The 20,430-nt window shown below is 37.3% G+C and overlaps 1 protein-coding gene across 2 annotated transcripts in view; it reads right to left on the bottom strand.

Moving 5' to 3' along the window:
• LOC107696112 (otoferlin) overlaps nt 1-20,430 on the bottom strand; it is a 62,043-nt gene that overhangs the window by 7,649 nt on the left and 33,964 nt on the right. The window contains exons 6-42 of one of the 2 annotated variants that reach the window (XM_016496288.1): nt 16,368-16,441; nt 15,941-16,067; nt 15,535-15,589; nt 14,370-14,501; nt 14,039-14,101; nt 13,448-13,532; nt 13,199-13,358; nt 12,797-12,983; nt 12,514-12,700; nt 12,167-12,390; nt 10,312-10,420; nt 9,995-10,184; nt 9,634-9,754; nt 9,395-9,495; nt 9,199-9,289; nt 8,990-9,106; nt 8,755-8,907; nt 8,436-8,625; nt 8,188-8,312; nt 7,007-7,141; nt 6,106-6,267; nt 5,813-5,884; nt 5,458-5,577; nt 5,169-5,330; nt 4,924-5,086; nt 3,881-4,035; nt 3,636-3,665; nt 3,379-3,516; nt 3,212-3,287; nt 2,622-2,761; nt 2,259-2,396; nt 2,026-2,163; nt 1,822-1,949; nt 1,543-1,713; nt 1,045-1,205; nt 816-958; nt 486-574 (exon numbers count right to left, since the gene is read on the bottom strand). In XM_016496288.1, coding sequence (XP_016351774.1) covers nt 486-574; nt 816-958; nt 1,045-1,205; nt 1,543-1,713; nt 1,822-1,949; nt 2,026-2,163; nt 2,259-2,396; nt 2,622-2,761; nt 3,212-3,287; nt 3,379-3,516; nt 3,636-3,665; nt 3,881-4,035; nt 4,924-5,086; nt 5,169-5,330; nt 5,458-5,577; nt 5,813-5,884; nt 6,106-6,267; nt 7,007-7,141; nt 8,188-8,312; nt 8,436-8,625; nt 8,755-8,907; nt 8,990-9,106; nt 9,199-9,289; nt 9,395-9,495; nt 9,634-9,754; nt 9,995-10,184; nt 10,312-10,420; nt 12,167-12,390; nt 12,514-12,700; nt 12,797-12,983; nt 13,199-13,358; nt 13,448-13,532; nt 14,039-14,101; nt 14,370-14,501; nt 15,535-15,589; nt 15,941-16,067; nt 16,368-16,441 — 4,812 coding nt within the window. The remainder of the gene's footprint in view (nt 1-485; nt 575-815; nt 959-1,044; nt 1,206-1,542; nt 1,714-1,821; nt 1,950-2,025; nt 2,164-2,258; nt 2,397-2,621; nt 2,762-3,211; nt 3,288-3,378; nt 3,517-3,635; nt 3,666-3,880; nt 4,036-4,923; nt 5,087-5,168; nt 5,331-5,457; nt 5,578-5,812; nt 5,885-6,105; nt 6,268-7,006; nt 7,142-8,187; nt 8,313-8,435; nt 8,626-8,754; nt 8,908-8,989; nt 9,107-9,198; nt 9,290-9,394; nt 9,496-9,633; nt 9,755-9,994; nt 10,185-10,311; nt 10,421-12,166; nt 12,391-12,513; nt 12,701-12,796; nt 12,984-13,198; nt 13,359-13,447; nt 13,533-14,038; nt 14,102-14,369; nt 14,502-15,534; nt 15,590-15,940; nt 16,068-16,367; nt 16,442-20,430) is intronic. The other variant, XM_016496289.1, reaches the window with a different exon arrangement.

Here is a 20,430-nt window from a genome sequence, read left to right as displayed (position 1 = left end):
GGATGTGTTTTATCTACAAACTTTTGTTTTGTTAGAGTTTTTTTTATCTGTTTCGCGGTTCCTTGTGGTATCTAAACTATAGCTGAATCACAGTAGTATCATTGTTTTTACTGTAAACACAGTTAAATATGATTATAGTAAACCATTATAAAGTGAGATAAAAAAGACATTCTGTAGTTTGGTAATTTGCCATTCAGAGCCACTTCTTCATCCAGAGCTTTTAAGTCATTCAAAGAATATTAATTGCACAAGCAGTCCAGAAAACAAAGCAGTCTGTTCCTTGCTCAAAGGTGTAATGATCTAAGAGTGAGTATGTGATCTCAGCATGCTGATTATTAAAGCTTCCTATTTTGGTCTAATCCTCTTCAAGGCTAAACTCACTGATGCACATATCAAAATGACATTTTAACCGCAACAAACTCAAATTACAAGAGCGTGTATTAAGGAAAAGCAAGAATCTGTCTGAACAGAATCATCTACTCTACCTCTTTGGTTTGCGTGGCGATATGTCAATGGCTGGTCCTGGTGCTGGTACATCCATAGGAAACATGTCCACCCACATTTCAATCCTTCCCTGTGAGATTATGAAAATTCGAGGAGCTGATAGTTACATTACATTTTTTATTTTACAATGTTCATTTATGTTCCCTCATTTAACACACATAAATAAACTGCATCTGCTAAAGTTAATGCAGTTATTTACTCTTGCTCTGAATTGCGTTACCAATGATGGAAATCTCATCAAGGTCACTTGGTGAACCTTGGAGTATGTCCTTGGTAATCACAGTGGTATTTTGTTGCACACCCTTGCGTACCTGCTCTATGCCTGGCTTGTCCGGGTTGAGGAGCGGCCTGGTCTCCACATGCTCAGGGATGAGTTTGCAACCAACACGTGGGATCTCCTCCCAATGCCTAAGAACAGTAAGAGCCAAGTGTTCTTCTGTCTGCTTCTTCAGACCTGTAAGCCAAACGAAATTCATATCTTTTCATATATGATCAGAGAAAAACATTATAAATTCTGTATAAGCTCTGTAAATGTCTCACCACTCTCATCCTCAATTTCTGTTGGCCCAAGAAAGATGCGGTTTCCAACTTTGACCCTCCCACCAGGTCCATAGTGGGGTCCATCCAATTTACCTTCTTTGCACAACTTACCAAGGATCTGAGTTGGCCTCTGAGGGTCACGCCATACATTGTAACCATGGCTGGATGGTTTCACAGTGAAACAAAAAATAGGACTGTCAGTTTAACACACTAATTATTAAGACTTGATGTTTGCCTTGGACAGATCAAAAACTTGACTGAAAGGATTATGCCGGATATGGCTGCTCTATTATTATCATATTTTCAGGTGTTGATATATGCAATTAATTGTGATTAATTTGATGAATTAATTGTTATTTCATGTAAAATGAATGTATTTGACACGTATTTGACAACCCCAAAATAAAAATACTTTAACATGTTGCTCTATAAAGATTTGAGAGGTTCTTGCTCAATGTGCTGATATCCTATAAAAAGTACAAGAAAGAAAGTACTCACACAGAGTAGTTGGATGCAATGCCACATGTGGCTCTGTGTTTGCTGTAGTATCTGTTCTCCAAATCAATCTTAGTCTCACCAATCAGGTCATCAGTTCCAACCAAATCCCAGTCATATACTGCCACAGTCAGCATGGACTCCATCGGGAATGTGGCCTCTATGTCGAATGACCTTAAGGACAGAAGAGTGAGGAGAGTGTGCTTTCAAGAAATTATTTTCTAGTTTGAGCTCATACCAATTTATTGGTTTGGTTGGTTTACAATAGTATAGCCTACTCACTTTCCAAAGACTGGATTTAGCTGCTTGGATATGTAGTTTTCCTTGTCCCGAATCGCTGACTTTCCCAATCGAATGACTATATAAGGGTCCGCTTTACCATTTATATCCGCAGGATGCAGGTCTGTGGCCTGAGAAGAGAGTCATGTTACTTTAGAGATGGTACTGTATGAATAACACTTACAATTCAAAGTTGAATTCACTCACTCTGATGATATAAATCCTTATGAGAACATTGATAGGGTCATTGTGAGGAATACTTTGAAACATGCCCATGTTTGGATCAAATCCTGCCTCTCTGGTGATCTCCTCAGACAGTGGTAGTTTATACATACAGAGGGAGCCCTGGTTCACAAGGAGACAGATTCAAACATTTCAAAATGAAGTGTTCATAGTGCCATTTTGAAGCCTGATTTATACATTATATATTCTTATCTTACCTTAAATCTGCCCACAATCCTGTCATCATCAACCACATTGTGGTCATCATCATCTCCAGCCTTTCCTCTATACAGGTTGAAGGTGTGGAGCCAGTCCTCAAAGTTCCCAAACTCAATCTCCAGCTCTTTATTGTACACCTGATATAAAGGTGTTTATATTCACATTAAAATTAGTTTAAATTGCTACAGATCACAGTGTAGCTAACGTATGTTCAAAAGGGTCAGGAAGATTCAAATTTTTTTGAATTTTTGAACTCAGTGACCCCAAACTTTTGAACAGTAGTCTAAGTAAATAAATGTTTACAATCCAGCAAAAATGAAAAACACAACTGCTGTGGGCTAATATTTTCAAGAAGCACTGACCACAAGTTCATCAACTTTTGGTTTTAGAGGTCGTTTTTCTGTGCCATCATGGTTCTTTTTTTTGTCCTTGTAGCTCTTCTTGTCTTTGCTCTTCTCCTTGAGTTTAGTGCCTTTCACAGGAAAGTCATCAGCTTTGATCTCTGAGGTTAGGGGTGAATGGGTAAGGTACGGATGGAAATGAGGAAATGAGAAACATATGGAGCACAACACCTATAATGTCAGTCTGAATGGATGTTTGTACTGAACAATGATGCTTCAAGCCATGAGTTATTTTAAAGACCCAAAATACATATAGATTATATAGAAATATACTTGATGGATTCCCTTAAAGTATGAAGGAACAAATACATTAAAATTCAATTGAATTAAAAGAATATGTGGGAAAATTAGTTCCCGAATTTGAGATTTTTAATAGTTTCTAAATGTTTGTGTCCGACATTCATGGCATGAAAAAAATACTAATGGTTTTATGTCATGACTACAATGGAGATGGATATCGGATGACAGTGCTCATCTGAACACGTTCCTAACCAGAACGTTAGTTCAACTCAGAGACACTACACCAGGTCCATGCTAAACTCTGTGGTTACCTGCACTCTCTCCTGCTATCTCCAAATCTTCTCTTTCCTCTGCCTCTGCCAGAGCGGCCTCCTGGGCTCTGAGATTCTGAATTCACATTAAGTATATTGCAGTAAAATATTACAATATGACACTACATATCAAACAAAGGATAAAAAATGCTAAAAGTCCCTCCCACCTCCATCATAGTCTCTATTGAGGCAAAGTATTTGGACCACCAGTCCAACATGCTCTCATCCGGCTCCTCTTCATCCACTTCTTCTCCCTTCTTTTTCTTCTTCTTCTTCTTGTTCTCTTTCTCCTTCTCATCCTCATTCTGTTAGTCAAAAAGGATTTAATTTTAAATGTAATTTGGTTACATTTGTAATGTTAATCCAAATGAATGTAAATAAAATATAAAACATTTACATCTGTCTGAACCAAACCAAGACTTACCAAGTCAACTTTAACAACAGCATCTGTGGTCTACAAGGACAGGGCCACACAAACATACATCAAATACAAACAACATCCACAACAGATTCTACTATACCGTACTAGCATACACATCACATGACTGTTGATGCACTAACTTTAAAGCAGTAAAACAAACAGAACCGCAGTTGGAACAAAAACACACCAAGCAGAGAAGTATTCTAAACCATAACAGTGTGTTATCACAGCAGGGCATATCTACTCACAGCATCAATCTTCACAACTGTGTCCATCTTCTTAATGTTGGGTTCAGGGTCCATATTGACCACAATATCACCTGAGGGATGAGAAATGGGACGGGAGTGGGGGCGGGAATGAGAGGTCCCATTCGTGAGAGCCATGTAGCCATTGGCCAGTCTAGCTGGTGTGGGCAGGGTCATATGATTTAGCAACCAATGACCCAAGACCAGCACCAGGACAGAAAGGATAAGACCATGAAGAGATCAGAGGAAGAAGGAATAGAGAAAAGGAATGAAAAGTCAGAAAAGCTGGAAAAAAGATATAGTCTGTACCAAGAATTAAAAATAAAAGCGGCATAAGTAGGTAACACTACAGTTTAAAAGGTTGGGGTCGGTAATTTTTTCTAAATGTTTTTGAAAGAAGTCAAAAATACAGTAGAAATATTTATGTTTTAATATATTTTAAAATGTAATTTGTGTGATGGCAATGAATAAAACATTTAAAAGAACAGAATTTATTTGAAGAAGAAATATTTTGTAACAATAGAAATGTCATTACTGTCACTTTTAAAAAAAAATAAAAATGTAATGTGTCCTTGCTGAATAAAAACATGAATTTTAACAAAGAAAAATGTTACTGTACTCAACTTTTGAACAATAGTCTAAGCAATTATAAGTGAATTGCTTGATATATATATATTAGGGTTGTGCAATGTATGGTGCTGAAAACGTATTGTGGTACAAGATCATCATCTTGCAAATTCTGGTGTCCGACCCAGATGAAAATGTGCTGTTACTCACACATTATGGTGTAAAGCATAAAACTTTATGCAATAATGATTGAAATTTGACTGATTTGACATTATATATGTAATCTATTTATAAATAAAATGCAGATGGGATATTTAACAAATGTTAAGTTATTTGTGATCTGATTTAATTATCATTGAAATACAACAAATACATGTTTGTACAAATATTAATTAGAAGATCATTAGGAGAGTTTTATTATATTGTATTATGTTATTTTACTCAGATTTACAGTGAGTATATTCGTATATGATAGGTACCTGTGTGAGCCCAGTTGTTAGCAGTCTTGTCTGGGGGGTTGTAGATGAACTTGCGAAGGCTGGTCACGGCATAAGACCCCACCAAGGTGAAGCGTCCGAATGCCCTGCAATCCACCACCCGAATATTGAGTGGTGGATGAAGTAGCTCATTTTCTGGCAGATCCTGCAGCACAAGATTACTCAAGTTAACTTTTTAAATCTGAAATGAAGTGGAGAATTTTTATTACATACATAATTTCACTCACCACTTCAAACCACTTCACTAACGTGCTAAAGTTTGGATTCTTCTTATAGTTCTGAATGAGGGCTGACTGAACCCCTTTCCCTGCACACTCAATGTCCACACGAGGCCTGTCCACCTGGGCCAGGTTGATTCTTTTAAGGTCCCTCAGACCCCAGAACAGGACCTAGAGAGAAATAATGACCATGAGCTCAACAATACTGATGCAAAAATAATATGAGCTCCCGATGTAGTAAATGCAATTGTTAACATAATCAAATTGTGGTTGTGGCTTTCTGTGGCGGTATTTTCACCTCTATGCGATATCTGCTGAGAACTGGTCGTATGCCCAATGGAACAGGCAGAATGGGTCCGCGGTCAGAATCAGTCGGGCCATCAATTGGAGGAAGTGCTGCCCGCCCTGCTGGACCAATCTGTGGATAAACCGATATTTTAAAATGGAAATATATAAGTCAATAACTGATGAAAGACTGAAGTAATTACTGACTAATAAAACTGATTAAATCCTCGTTTTAATTTCAAACCTCTACCTTGTAAAACAGGAGAAAAGCCAAAGCACAGCAACAGCAAAGAGGATGGAGTCACTTGCACGAGAATGGAAAACAAAGCAGAATTAAAGAGGGGAAATTGTTATTTTGCTTATTGCACCTTGATCTGAGGTACAGCAAAGTCATGGACAGCAATAAGAGCCCTCCTGATCTCCTCATCGTCATAAGGAATCTGTTAAAGTTGCCATGGAAGAGTACAGCAGAAAGATGGCGGATTATGGAAAAATGAAATGGGAAATCACATGAAAAGATCAAGAATCACATACAAGTGGGAGGAAAAAGAGAAAGAGTGATCTGCATCTGTGCTATTCAAGCAACATTTATGAAAAGATAGGCCAAGCATTGACTAAGAGTCCACTCAAGATGATCACAGCCACTGTGTACCGCCTGTACCTGCAGTAGTTCAAAAGCAGCCAACAGATCTCCTGCAGTGCAGTTTCCTCTGTATATCTGATAGTACTCCAGCTGAGGGGGAAACCGTGGGGGCCCGTAGTGTTCATCAACCATCTTAGTTAGTGGCTTTGCAAATGTTCGCCCAATGAACTCAGCTTTCCCCTGGATGCCACAAACAAACACACACAAAAACACCAGTTGCAGTTCTGCCTCTGAACACCAGGGGCCAGTGTGGCCGCATTCCTTGTAAAACCACTTGCAAATCATAGCTACTGTATTGCTGGGGCTTTAAGATCTGAAACTCAAGCTTTGGTTGGCAATTATAAATATTTTTATTAAGTGTTGAACATAAAAGTTCATAAAATATTTATGCTATATCTGACAGCTGTCAATGAAATAAACCACAGCAACGATTACTACAAACTACTGTAGAGACTACAACTACAAAGAAACATCCAATTGTAAACCCTCTGAACTGTCACAACCAAGGGAATGCAAGAGGCAGTTTATCGCCACAGGAAACGGGTGTTTTTATCACCATGTAAGTAAGGGAAATGATCTGATCTTGTTTTTGGGACAGAGTCCCAAGCAATCCCACTTCTTGCATGCCTTGTTGAATTCAGCTATACAAACAGACTGACAGCAGTGTTGAAACAAGTGTTCACACTCTACTTAGCCAAAATGTCGTCCAACAAAAGGCCAGGACCAGAAGATTTTAAACAGGAAGAAACATCAAGTCAGGACAACAGGGCACATTTTCACACACTCTTAATGTGACTCATACATGGAAAGGATAATGTCAACAGAACTGTGCGCTGAACTAGCAAACTATGACATTTAATTTTGTATATTTAGCTTTTATTTATGGGTATAAGTCTTGGGTTTTGCCATATAAACTTACCACAGTGTCTTGGTCATACAGTTCAATAACAATAATTGGAGGGTCGTCACGGAGTTCACCAGCCTCGCCATAGAGTTCAACATTATCAAACACAAGCAACTGATCCCATGTAGGACAGAGAGTCTCATTGAGGACCTGAAATATACATACACAAACGTTTATGAATGATTCATCAATTACGAGGACCTTTCTGTCCTTTAACCAAAAATTAAAAAACAGTAATTCTAGTTTTAAAAGTCAGATTATAACAACTTCAGACATTTTAATGTCTCTTTAATTGTTTTCCTCATATTAAAGGGTGTTGAAATGTTCTTAACTTCTCTATTTTTCAGGGAAATGGCTCTTAAACAAATTTAATGAAGAACATCAACATTTTTAATTTTGTATTCATGTGAACAATGTATAAATTAATAAATAAATACAATGATAACAAACAATTGTGGTAATTGTAATTAACATCACTGCAAACATTTTAGAAAATTGTTTAAACAGCGGTTCTTAATCCTGCTCCTCGCGATCCTCTTTTGTATGTTTCTCTTATCGCTTCAGAGGTTTGTTCCATTCTACCATAAGTGCCCTGTGAAGTGGACATAACAGCATATTCCGCCGTGATTCCAGTTCGAAAGGAGCATATATGTTCCATTCAAAAGGCATTAAAGCACGCGAGACTTGACGACTATGCAAATCTCATGATTACGGTTAAATAACCCTGCACACTTCTGTAGTAAGTTTTGTCTGTGTGTGAAGATGCTGCAGGCAGTGGTGTAGTGCAAATCCCTGTTCTTAAGTAAAGTAAACTTCAACCGATTTCCCATGTGCAGGGAGTAGGGAGCAATGAACACTGTGTAGGGACCATGTCATTTGGAACACAGTTCATTCATGGAGCTCTCTTCTAAAGAGCTGGTGATTTGAATCAAGTGCGTTAAACGAGAGACATGCAAAATGTGCAGAGTGGGGGACCAGGATTAAGAACTGCTGGTCTAAATGTTTATACTGTATATAAATACAAATAATACAGCAAAAACTGTAATACTGTAAATTATTATGGATTTGTTACCGACATACAAATATAGCACCCATAATATTTGTTCAGACAGCAGAGACAGCCAAACTGAAAAATCCTGTATTTTTACAGACCTTGAAATGCACACTCATAACCAAAGACTCCAACACACACTCACCTCTGTCACCTGGCTGTGGGTGGAGAAGAAAACCCTTGCAAAAGGGTCAGACAGGCCGCTACTGTCAGCAGCAAACAGACTGCGAGCCTGATACATGTGGGCCCTCAGCTGAAACACCTGCTTCACTACAGAACAGGATATAGAGGGTCACTTATCACATACTGTACATGCGTTAACATACATGCAACCTTCAACAGAAGCAAAAAAAAAAGTACTAACCATTCATATTTAAAACATAATAATCTTACTGTTATAAACCAGGCTGATGGGAGGAACAGCTTGTATGCCTGTTCCTTTCGTTGCCTTGTTTTCTTCGAAGCCGTTAGGGAGGCCACTCAGGAAGTCTTTCCTCTGTTTGTTCAACCCCAGCCACAAATACATCTCTAGTTTAGCCTGAACTGTCCAGCCAGCAGGCCCAAAGCCTTTCTTTCCGGGCAGCTATAATGAACACAAGCACCAATGCAGAATGTTTACATCCATAATATCCAACCTAATTTAATTCCTTCTAACTAACATGTTTATTCAGAGGAAGAAAGACATGAAAATGGGATATAAAGTAGGAGTTACCCTGAGAAAAACAGCTTTAACTTTCCCACAGTCTTTTCCCATCTCTTCACCAACAATTGAGTAGAGGATGTCTTTTGAGGGTATGCGGGCATACGCTATGCGTTTGTTGTTGCTAATCATCCATATGAACACATCAGGGATGCTGTGCTGGGGCTTAAAGGAAAATAAACAAGAAAACATTGAGACTGAGATGCTCAATGTGAATGGAGTAGTAAGGGGATGTGATTTCTTTTACCTCATCTGCCAGGAAACGAAGTCTGTGAAGGAAATTGAACACTAGCTTGAGTTTGTCTCGAACCGTGTTTCTCTTCACTTGTGAGCGAATAGTCTTCACCTGCTGAGCCATACTCTCCTGTGAACAATATAACCATGCAAATTACATTAAACAACCCATCAGCAGTTCTTAATGTCCAGGCTGAGACCATATAGGACATGTAGGCGTACCATCTCTCTCATACAGGTCTTCAGCCTCTCCTTGTCCAGCTTGGTTCTTCCGGATAGATTCTGATCTTTGTTTGCCAGTGTAACAAATCGACTTCAATTGTGGAGAATAGGGAATAAGTCAAAAGATTGTTGATTGTGATTTGTGCTGTATATACGTTAACTTTGATTGTTCAGATTCACTTTTTCATTCTCTCACCTGCAACTTCTGCTGAGCTCTTCTAATACACCTCTAAGTCTGCGTTCTGGATAAGCCTTCTCTGTTTTTATGATTTCTTGAACGTCATTCAGACCTTCCTCCTGTTTACAAGGACAGACATGCACATGCTTAAACAGTATTATAATGTCCGATTTGACAAAAATAACCCTAAAACAACAGCTTCGAAGGAGGAGATTGACAGTTTAACAGTCAGATAGCAATTTTAGGGGGAGCCTGACCAGTTTATCTGCTAGCTTGTCCATTATATTGGAGTTGTAGAGCCGTCTCCTCTGGTCTTGCCACCAGCTCTTGATGTAAATGCAGGGTTTCTTTTCAAAGTAAGGCAAGTGGAAGTAATTTCTGTAAATGGAGCAAAATGGATAGTTCAGTTCCTAGATGCAGAGCTCAACAGTAGCTGTTATCTATTTTTTTAAAAAGTGAGATTTTGACAAACTGCATATGATTCAACTTGCCTATGAAAGTGATTTTCAGTCAGAGAACACTAACAGTGTAAAGTGTTTTCTCAAAACCATTTCTAGATAGTTTGATGACTCGATATTTCTTTGACATTTGATCATTTTCCTTTCCCTAACCTCTGACCTGTCAGTAATAACCGGTTTCATAGGAGGGGTGGACGGCACAGACATCAGATCTCCATCATCCTCTGCCTCTTCATCGCTGGATTTGTGGATGAGCTCAGACTCCTCTTCTTCACTCTCCCCTCCATCCTCTTTCTTCTTATTTGCTGATGCAGGCTTACTCACTCCATCAATCTGGTTACCATAGTTACCTAAGTGGAAAATTGTGTACGTGTGGTGCTGTAATTTTTTTTATTACTGAAGCATTGCCTGACTATTTCCATATTGAAAAGTGCATGTTTTGAAAAGAGACATCACAGGTGTTTGACTTCAGCTCACCAATAGTGACTTCAAAGCTGATGGGTTTATCTCCAATTTTTCTGTCTATCATTGTGGCCTCCAAGAACGACCCAAAAAGGAAAAACTCCTCCATTTTCCCTGTGGCACTCTGATAGAAAAACAAAGTAAGATCCTTTAACGTCAAAATTACATCCAAATAGCTGTCATTGATTTTATTAACATAAAAAGTGTTAAATAACTATCTGCTGAATGGGACCGATGCAGCAGAGCGAGGAATGAACACACTATGGGTTTTTTGTGTGACCTTTTATTTCACCGCATTGGGATCTCTTGCATCTTTTCTCACAGACATGAATAGGATTTTCCCAATAGTGATTGCAAGTGTGAGCTCAGTCTGAAAACATGATTGACTTGAGATTATGGCAGCTCAGTGTTGCATTGTAACCCAGCAGGGGTTTCCTCTCAACTGATGCTATGATCTTTGATCAAATAAAACTCTCACTGCTGTCCTTAGCAGAAAATAAAAATGCATGCCTTATAAAAATGTACTTTTCTTTTCCACTGTAGTAACCATAACTATGTAACTGTGTTCCAAAATGTTTATACTAAATCTATTATGGAAGAGAGGAAATCTTCACCTTTATTATAACATATGCACTATATTCTAAGCCTTATAAAGCTAAAGATTGACTAGTAGTAATGCGCAATTCATAAATTAATTGTACTTTTCAGTCAAATCTTTTCAAACAATCAGTTGATCCATTTCCAAAAACTGATCTGAATGATTTGTTCAAGAGATTGACTTCTGGTCTGGTTCTCTAGCATTGCGCTGGATGGGAAGATTGTCAGGTGAATAATGACTTCAACCTTTCTGTGACACTTCAGTGGTGCTTTTTGTGTATGCATGTGATTTTGGAGCTTCACAGTCTCAGTCCTTATTCATATTTATTATATGGATTATTACATGGACACCATGGACTACTTTTATAATAATTTTTTGATGCTTTAATGCCGTTTTCACTTTTACTTTCTGAAGAATAAAATCTCTATTTCCCTACATATTTTAATGTCACCGAAAATAATAAATGGTACAAAATGTATCCTTTTGTGTTCCACATAAGAATGTAATTTGTTTTGTAATGAGTAAATAACTTTTTGGAATTTTTATTTTTGGTGAACTATGCCTCTAAGGAGTTTATTCACCTCCTCCTCTTCTAAACACTAAGAAAACATCAAATTTGCTGTGCTAGTCCCCAGCTCTTCTGTATTATATCAACGATCACACTGTCAACATATCTTTTGGCTTACACTTTTATGTCTCTATTCTTCATGTAGCTTGGATCAATGCACAGGCTTTTAAACCGCCAGGTTAGTCATGCCATGAAAGGCAGCTGGGACTATCAGCATCATATGCTTGCCTCTACATCAAGTGTAAAAACAAATTGTGTGCTTCAGTAAAATGCACTTGACAGTCAATATTTGCTCCCAAAGGCCACACAAACTCACAGACAGCTGGACTCCCACACCCCATCTGCAGTGACTTTTTGTCTAAGGACAGAGCTTGGCCTTGTAATTTCCCAGTGGGCAGCTGATATTTCGTAAAATCTGGACTGAGCTGTAATCAATTTGTCTTCACATATGGTGCAAGGGGTTTAGAGGTTACAAATAACCAGGCCAAGATGGAATCTGTAGAGTTTTTTAAACATTGTTAAATATGAAGATTGCAGGCCTGCAAATGAGTTAGAATTAATCAGATGGCTTTCAAATAACCTGCGTGTAATGTGACAGTTAAGTGTAGAATAATTTATGATTCACAGAGATTTCAGTTCTGATCTCAAGAGAAATGTCACAGTGCCGTGACCCAATCTCAAAAAGAGGAAATAAGTAATCTCACCTCTGAGATGTTGGACACCGGCTCTATTTGTACCTCAGTAGAGCTCATTATTTCTGCAGAAGAGGTGTCCAGGATCTCCACTGCGATACTAATGAGGAGGCGTGCCCTGAAGGACACACCTTCCCCCAGCCCCTCGTTCAAGTCCTGGTGCTCATCCATCAAGGTGTAGTTACGGGTAGAACCATACATATTCGCCCAGGCTGGGCCCATAGTGGGCAGGAACCCTGGGGAGAGATGTAGGAGCAGTTAATTCTCTTGTTCTTTAAGAGCTCTGATTATTTACAGCCTCCATTCAACCTGTGCATTCATTAAACTGTTAGTGTTACACTGGGACAGATCGCCAGTACCTTTGTCTCCATCATTTGCGATCTTTCGTAGATCAATGAAATGAGTTCCTATGGCAACATCATTCACCTTGTCTGAATCACGGATCTGAACTTTCAGTCGCCTACACAAAGGTGGGAACATCTCGGTGAAGATTATTTGCTCATTCCAGATGGGCTCGTAGCTGCTCTTCTGAACTGATGTTTTACCCTGCACGTGTAAGGTGACATGTTAAAAAAGGCATGCATTACATGTATAATGTAATGCATATTGATCTCTTATTGAGTGTTTTCATGTGTTTCTTACTTTCTGCCCTGCAAATTGCACCAGGACATAAGGGTCCACAAGGTCCCTGTTCTCCCCGATAAAAGCTTTCTTCACGTTGGCCATGATGCTGGTGTTCATTTTAGGTAGTCCCTCAGCTCTATAAATCTTAACATAAAACCGAGCCCATTGTCTCTCTGATGGAACACCCTCCGGCAAAAGAAGATTCCTGCAATATATCATAAAGAACAGACCAACATGACACTCAGATAAATAAATGAATAAATTTATGAATAAATAAAGCATTAGATGGTGTAGAATACAATATGAACTTTAGTTCATGAACATCTGGGAATCTAAAGTGCATTCCAATATATAAATTCATTAATTAACTAAATAAATGAATAAAAATATGAATTTTAATGTATGATATAGGTTTCTGACCCCTCTATGTCATCCTCATCTGTTTCATTGGCCTTGTGGGGAATCTTGATGTTGTCTCCTTTTCCTACGACTGCAATGTCACACTTAACGTAACCTTTGCAGCCAGCTGTGATATCATCATGGTCTGACAGCATTGCCCATTTGTGGTGGAACTGATGTTCTGTAAGATACATGCACCAACTAAAATACTTTTTCCATCTAAGTATATCTCTTACTTATTAAGATTTCCATTATTCCATGGTTACTGACCAGGTTGTGAGTAAACAGTTCCCACATCTAATTTGAAGGTACCCACCAGAGTGCCACTTCGTAGAAGGTTTTTAGAATGTATTACCTTAATTTTAGCATGAGAGAAGGGCAGAAGTACAACATAATCATCTGCACTTTTCAATGGGTTTTCATGGAGGTTTGTTATAATTTACATTTACATTTAGTAATTTAGCAGACGCTTTTATCCAAAGCGACTTACAAATGAGGACAATAAAAGCAGTCAAAACTAACAAAAGAGCAACAATATATAAGTGCAAATGACAAGTCTCGGTTAGCCTAACGCAGTACACGTAGCAAGGTATATATATATATATATTACACACACACACACACACACACACACACACACAAAGAAAAACAAGTAGATAGAATAGAAAAAACAGAATAGAAAAATAAAAAAAATTTAAATAAAATAAAAAAAGAAGATAAATGTAGATAAAGTAGAATTAAAATAGAATAGAAAGTGCTAGAGTTAGAGGGTCAAATAAAGGTGGAACAGATGTGTTTTTAGTCATTTATAATATGTATAATCATATGCTGAAAGTGTGAACAAAGGCTTAATCTACTCACTGATATCTTCAGGATCTTGTCAAACATGACATCTGGAGGCACATGGAAGTCAAAGACAAAGTACTGTTGGAAGATAGAGAAAAATATTGAAATGAAGTATCTGGATATGAAGTTTATAAAATGAGGTTGTTCATCATTTCAAACAATGTGGGTGGATTTAGGCATTATGTAGGTGTTGATACAGCAACTATCATAAAAAAAATTACAAAATAATCTGTTTTTCCAACTAAAATGAGATGATGCTTGCAGTTGTAATCCTATACATTAGGCCATGAAACTGTCTGAAATGACAAAATTCCTTTGCTCAGATTTTCTTCAATGTGAATATAACCTCATTGTAGTAGGGGCAGTTTGTGGACTCCTTCATCGATGTATACTTCTTCTCCTCTCCAATTTCCACACAAACCACAGGATCCATGTTCAAACCAACCAACTGACGGGCCTCGATTACTGTAACACTGATCTGAAAGACATTTTAATAGGGATATTATAAAAATAAAATAAATGAAAAATAATATATTTGGGGAAAACATACAGGATATAAAACACTGAGCTGGTATGTGTCTTAGATGCAGATTAAGACTGAAGAGGCTGTATTAACGTGGGTGTGGAATGTGTTATGCTTTTATTACTGTAGAGGGCTAATTAGTCAAGTTTGCTTCAGGCAATCAAATGACAAATGAGCTACAGTATTCTACTGGATCACAGATTCATAAAGTACACATCTGTGGCTGCATATGGACAAATAAACAAAGCCAAACTTAGTCAAGAGAAGGAAAATCATAATATTTGTAATTTTAGTTTTAGCTCTTAAGTCAGCAGAGCCATCTAATTCAGATTTGCACAGTTCGAATGAACTACCAAATTGCACTCTCTCTCTCTTATTTTCCTTACATTGGTGTGGTCTTTATTACACTTCAAAGTTACATTTTTATTAAACACATTTAAGCAAATAAACTACTCTCCGCAAAATAACAGAAGCTGGATTCCAGAAGAACGCAGACAATAATACTGCTTATTGCTGCAGTGATGTGTTCTGCAAGCGGGTCCCAAAAGTTAATGTAAGAGAGAGACAGAAAGCAAAGGGTTTCCAACCTCCAGCAAAATATGAACTGTTAGAGATAAAGAACAATTTTAACAAGACCTAAAAACACTTACACAGCACACATGGGATATATGGATTTCCTGCTTTTAAAGGAATTATACAGTGCCAGTACTGAAACGAATTTGCAATTCAACTGCTCTACACAACAGCCATGCAGAGGACAATTAGTAAGTAAACATCAAAGGCTTCTCTGAAACACTGAAGCTCAAAGCCGGTGTTGTTTATTTGGAACGGCTATGTATATTCAGGGCTTTGAGTAGAACTACTCAAGGATAAATGCCACTAATTTAATGTCTGGTTGGCAATTCAAGGCCTGGAGTTATTGTCTTTTGGAATGTGGGAATGTTATTGAGGTCCCCTTCCTTTCTCTGTGTTCTTTCGTCTCTCTTACCTGATAATCCACAGGACGCCCTGAACTGGGCTCCATCTTAATGTCAGGCTTTGACCTGAAAAACAAAATGTGAAGATCAAACTTCATCAAACACATTTAAACTAGGACTGTCAATTGATTAGTCATTTTAATCAAATGAATTACATGCGATATTAAATCAGGTCTCTGTTGTGGATAAAATTAAATAAAATAAAAAGTAAAATAAAATACCAACATGCATACTTTAAACTCAATAAACTGCTCTTACTCCTCAAAATAACAAAAATGGATTTTTAAAGAAAAAAAAACAAGCACTCAGAAAAAGAAATACTGAAGGTGACCTTTTCAAAGGATGTGAATAGATAAACTTCAAAATGTGCAAGTGTACTGCTTTAAAAATACACCATGTGCACATCAGATATGTGACCTTTTGTTGGAGACATTAGTGGTAACTGCAGTAACAGAGGCCAGTGAAATGGTATCATGGTCGACCCCACCGCCCAGACGCATGACCTTTCGATCCAGATCTTCTGCATCCAAAATGGCAGGATCATCTGCACACAAGAGCACCGCTGAGTTGATATTGCATTTGAATTTTATGATTCTTTTATCTTTCCTATTCACGTCCAATGTAAAATCTCCTGAAGCAAAACCAGTTGAGAACCAGTACAAGAAGTTCAAGAAGTACAATTAAGGTTAAGGTAATAAAAGTACAATAAACTTGAGCTATAATGTGCTTTCAGCACTACATTGATCCAAAATGCAGACACAAAATTTAGTAAGCTAAAAACCATTGCAGTTTGTTTGTTTTCCTGTCTTGTAAAACCAGCTCTCTAATGATCAGCAATATTTACCTCCTTTTTTGTGGTCATCTTTAGAGATGCGTGTCTTGCCCAGTTTCATGGCTGAAAACACTCCTTTTCCTGTCCTATAATATAAAACAAACAATTAGATGGGCATGAATGGGGGAAAAAAAGTGACAATATTTGCACTGTGATTCAATTTTAAATCATCTCTACCTCTGGGCCTCCCAAACACTGAATAATTTATACTAGTTTAAACTCAGAAATATGATTATGTTACATAGATATTGTATAAAAAGCAGTGAACCATCTGGATACATTTCACGATAAAATAAATGATTAATACATAAGGCTTACACATACTGTAGGTAGTGCAAAGGATAGATATTCAAGTATCAGAATGATTCCCATAGACAAATGTTTGATCTACAGGTCAAGCACGGCAGGTTTCCCATGATGGAAAATTTCTGTGATATTTATCACTCAGACGAGACACTCGTTTCAACAGCGAGACCCCACTCACAATAGCCCCAGTGGTGTCCAATTACTCTGCACTGATATTATGGTGATTACATATCAGTTCACCTACAAAGGCCTGATGATGTCACAGGCTGGCTGGACAAATAACGGTCCTTAATTATTCAACACGATGGGCACAATTCTCCAATTAGCTGTGATCTGTGGATATAGATACTTTCTAAGGACAAGATGAAAGATTTCCAGACCGTTTTGTCCCTTTATTTCCTTTGAGCATTTTAAACAGAGAGAAAATGTATCAAGATCACACTGACATCACATTATTTGGATGTATGACGTAAATCACCTGTCAAGAAAGTACTGATTATGCAAATGCAGATACTTTTTTCAAAAAATTCAAACATTATTCTATAATTTAGTCATTTTTTGCATCTCAGTCTTATGATGGAAGCACACCCTCTATAATCTGTTTCTTTAAATCACTGCCATTATCTCGAAGTGACACTGAAGTGAAAGTCTTCAGAGCTTGTTTTTTTAAGCTTCTATTCATTAATAGAAATGAATAAAGATCAGAAGTTTTTTTTTTCCCCCAGAAGTCCAGCAATTCACTTTTTAAAGGTGAACTATTCAGGAGTCAAACACCCCTCATACTCAGTAAAACATAAAGTTATATCAAACAAATGAGTGTTAATATGAAATCAGAGTATAGAAATTTCATCATATGCATCAGGCATGTTTTTTAAGTGCACCAGGTCACAAACATTTTTTTTTAATATATTTTCTTCTTTGATCATGCATAAAGTGATGTATATACACACACATTTAACACAAGCAACACGAGTTAAATTAAGCTTTGAAAAAATAAACATTTCTTATTAAGCAAGTTTAGTTTACAAGTTTATGAACTGCACAACAGAACAAACTCACTCACACATACAGGATACTCACCACACTCTGACAACCACCAAAAACTAACCAATAGAGAAATGTGTGTGCTGAGTCACCCAGGGTAGAAAATAAGGTATTCCTGACTAGTGTACTATATGTCCATTTTCAGTTGCTAGTCCAGATCCAAGCAAAACACACAGGCAAAGAGACACTTCTTAGATTAAACGGGATGTCCACAATAAGGGAGAACTTGAGATGATGACCAGGTATGAGTGAAAAAGTAACAGGAGAGTATGTGACCTCACACACACATATAGACACATAATAATACACACCCACATTTACTCACTCTCACTCTCTTACAGATGTGTCTGATATAATTACCTATATGAAATAAAGTACAAATTATAAATCTAATAAATGTTTCTTGAGGAGCAATTCAGCAAATTAGAATGATTTTAAAATTAGAACTTGAAGGAGCAATTGACACTGAAAACTGGATTGACTGATGAAAATTCAACTTTGCCATCACAGGAATTAATTACAAATAATTGTAATAATATTTCACAACAGTACTGTTTGTGCTGTATTTTTTTTTTATTAAAAATAAATACAGCATTGGTGAACATAAGAGCCTTCCTTCAAAACCATTCAAACATCTTACCGACCCCAAATGTTTGAATGGTAGTATAAGTATATATATATATATATATATATATATACTGTATATAACAAATATACATAAATATATTCAAATATACATTATAACACTCCAGTCTATGTTTGGACTTTCACTTGGACATTACCTATGATTAGAGTGGACAAAATCAAGAAGAAAAGACTGGATTGTATCTAGACATGATAAGGTAACCTAACACTAATTAGATGATTTTTAGAGCATGATGAGACCAGCTCTGTTTAATCAAATACTTCACTTCAGCAGTCAAGGAGAAATAGGCAGCCCACAGATACGAAACAACAACACAAACAACAGCGGTTCTGAGGTTCTTTGGGATCTGTTGGAGCTAATTCTGTGCCACATGAAATAGCCTGACAGTAGGTCTACCTGTATATACTGTATGAAGGCCAGACTTTTAGCACTAACTTGTTAAGTCTAGATACTGTAGGGTGTTCAGTAAATCATCAGTCTGAAGGACAGCGTTTCTACAGAGAACAAAGCCAGAGTCTCAGATTGCGCTCTGAGCTAAGCTCCTTATGCCTAGGAGAAGGACATTTGTGGGCACTGTCAATCAATGAAGCACTTGAGATAAATAAATAACATTTAATTCCATCATTAAATGTGAAATGCTGCACTTTTATTGGCTTTCATATAGTCTATCTCAGTCTATCTACAGTATGTTGAATGGACCATCTGATGTTTTCTTAAGTGAAACCTTTGCAAAACGACAATCCCACTTTAATAAAGAGTTTAATTCCCCCAGTTTACTGAGGAGTGACCTTTGCATTTAATTTAGTGTGTGGGGTGAGATCAAGTGACATTCTAGATATTAGGAGTGATGATGCTAAACTGGTATGCACAAAAAAGTCACTGATCCAAAACAAATTATTCTAAACCCTGTTTAAGAATTATGACCTGTACCTGTAACATAATACAGGTGCATCTCAATAAATTAGAATGTCGCAGGTAAGACGCCTCTGATGTTGTCTGTGGTTCAGGAGTGGCTTAACAAGAGGAATACGACAACTGTAGCCAAATTCCTTGACATGTCTGTGTGTGGTGGCTCTTGATGCCTTGACCCCAGCCTCAGTTCATTCCTTGTGAAGTTCACTCAAATTCTTGAATCGATTTTGCTTGACAATCCTCATAAGGCTGCAGTTCTCTGTGTTGGTTGTGCATCTTTTTCTTCCACACTTTTTCCTTCCACTCAACTTTCTGTTAACATGCTTGGATAGAGCACTCTGTGAACAGCCAGCTTCTTTGGCAATGAATGTTTGTGGCTTACCCTCCTTGTGAAGGGTGTCAATGATTGTCTTCTGGACAACTGTCAGATCAGCAGTCTTCCCCATGATTGTGTAGCCTAGTGAACCAAACTGAGAGACCATTTTGAAGGCTCAGGAAACCTTTGCAGGTGTTTTGAGTTGATTAGCTGATTGGCATGTCACCATATTCTAATTTGTTGAGATAGTGAATTGGTGGGTTTTTGTTAAATGTGAGCCAAAATCATCACAATTAAAAGAACCAAAGACTTAAACTACTTCAGTCTGTGTGCATTGAATTTATTTAATACACGAGTTTCACAATTTGAGTTGAATTACTGAAATAAATGAACTTTTCCACGACATTCTAATTTATTGAGATGCACCTGTACAAACAATACAACAACTGTCAACACAATATGAAAAGAGAAAACATGACACCTGGGAGAGAAATGTGAAAGGCACTACATTTGTATTTGCTTGAGGCATTCAGACGTGATGGAATATGAGCACACATAAATATATTCAAATCCTCAAATGTGGCATACTGTAGTACGTCAAGACTACACAAAAAGTTAGAGTAAGACTGAACACAAATATCATTCAAAAGTTTGGGGTCAGTAAGATTTTGTCCTATGTTTGAGTCTCTTATGCTCACCAAGGCTCCAATTATTTGATCAAAAATACAGTAAAACAGTAATATTATGAAAAATTATACATTATATTAGAATTCAAAGTAACTGTTTTTATTTATTTTAATATATTTTAAAATGTAATTTATTCCTGTGATGGCAAAGCTGAATGTTTAGGA

Source organism: Sinocyclocheilus anshuiensis, unplaced genomic scaffold (assembly GCF_001515605.1).
Source record: "Sinocyclocheilus anshuiensis isolate Anshui unplaced genomic scaffold, SAMN03320099.WGS_v1.1 scaffold306, whole genome shotgun sequence".
Lineage (NCBI taxonomy): Eukaryota > Metazoa > Chordata > Actinopteri > Cypriniformes > Cyprinidae > Sinocyclocheilus > Sinocyclocheilus anshuiensis.
Note: the sequence above shows the minus strand (reverse complement) of the source record. Positions and strands in the feature narration are given on the sequence as shown.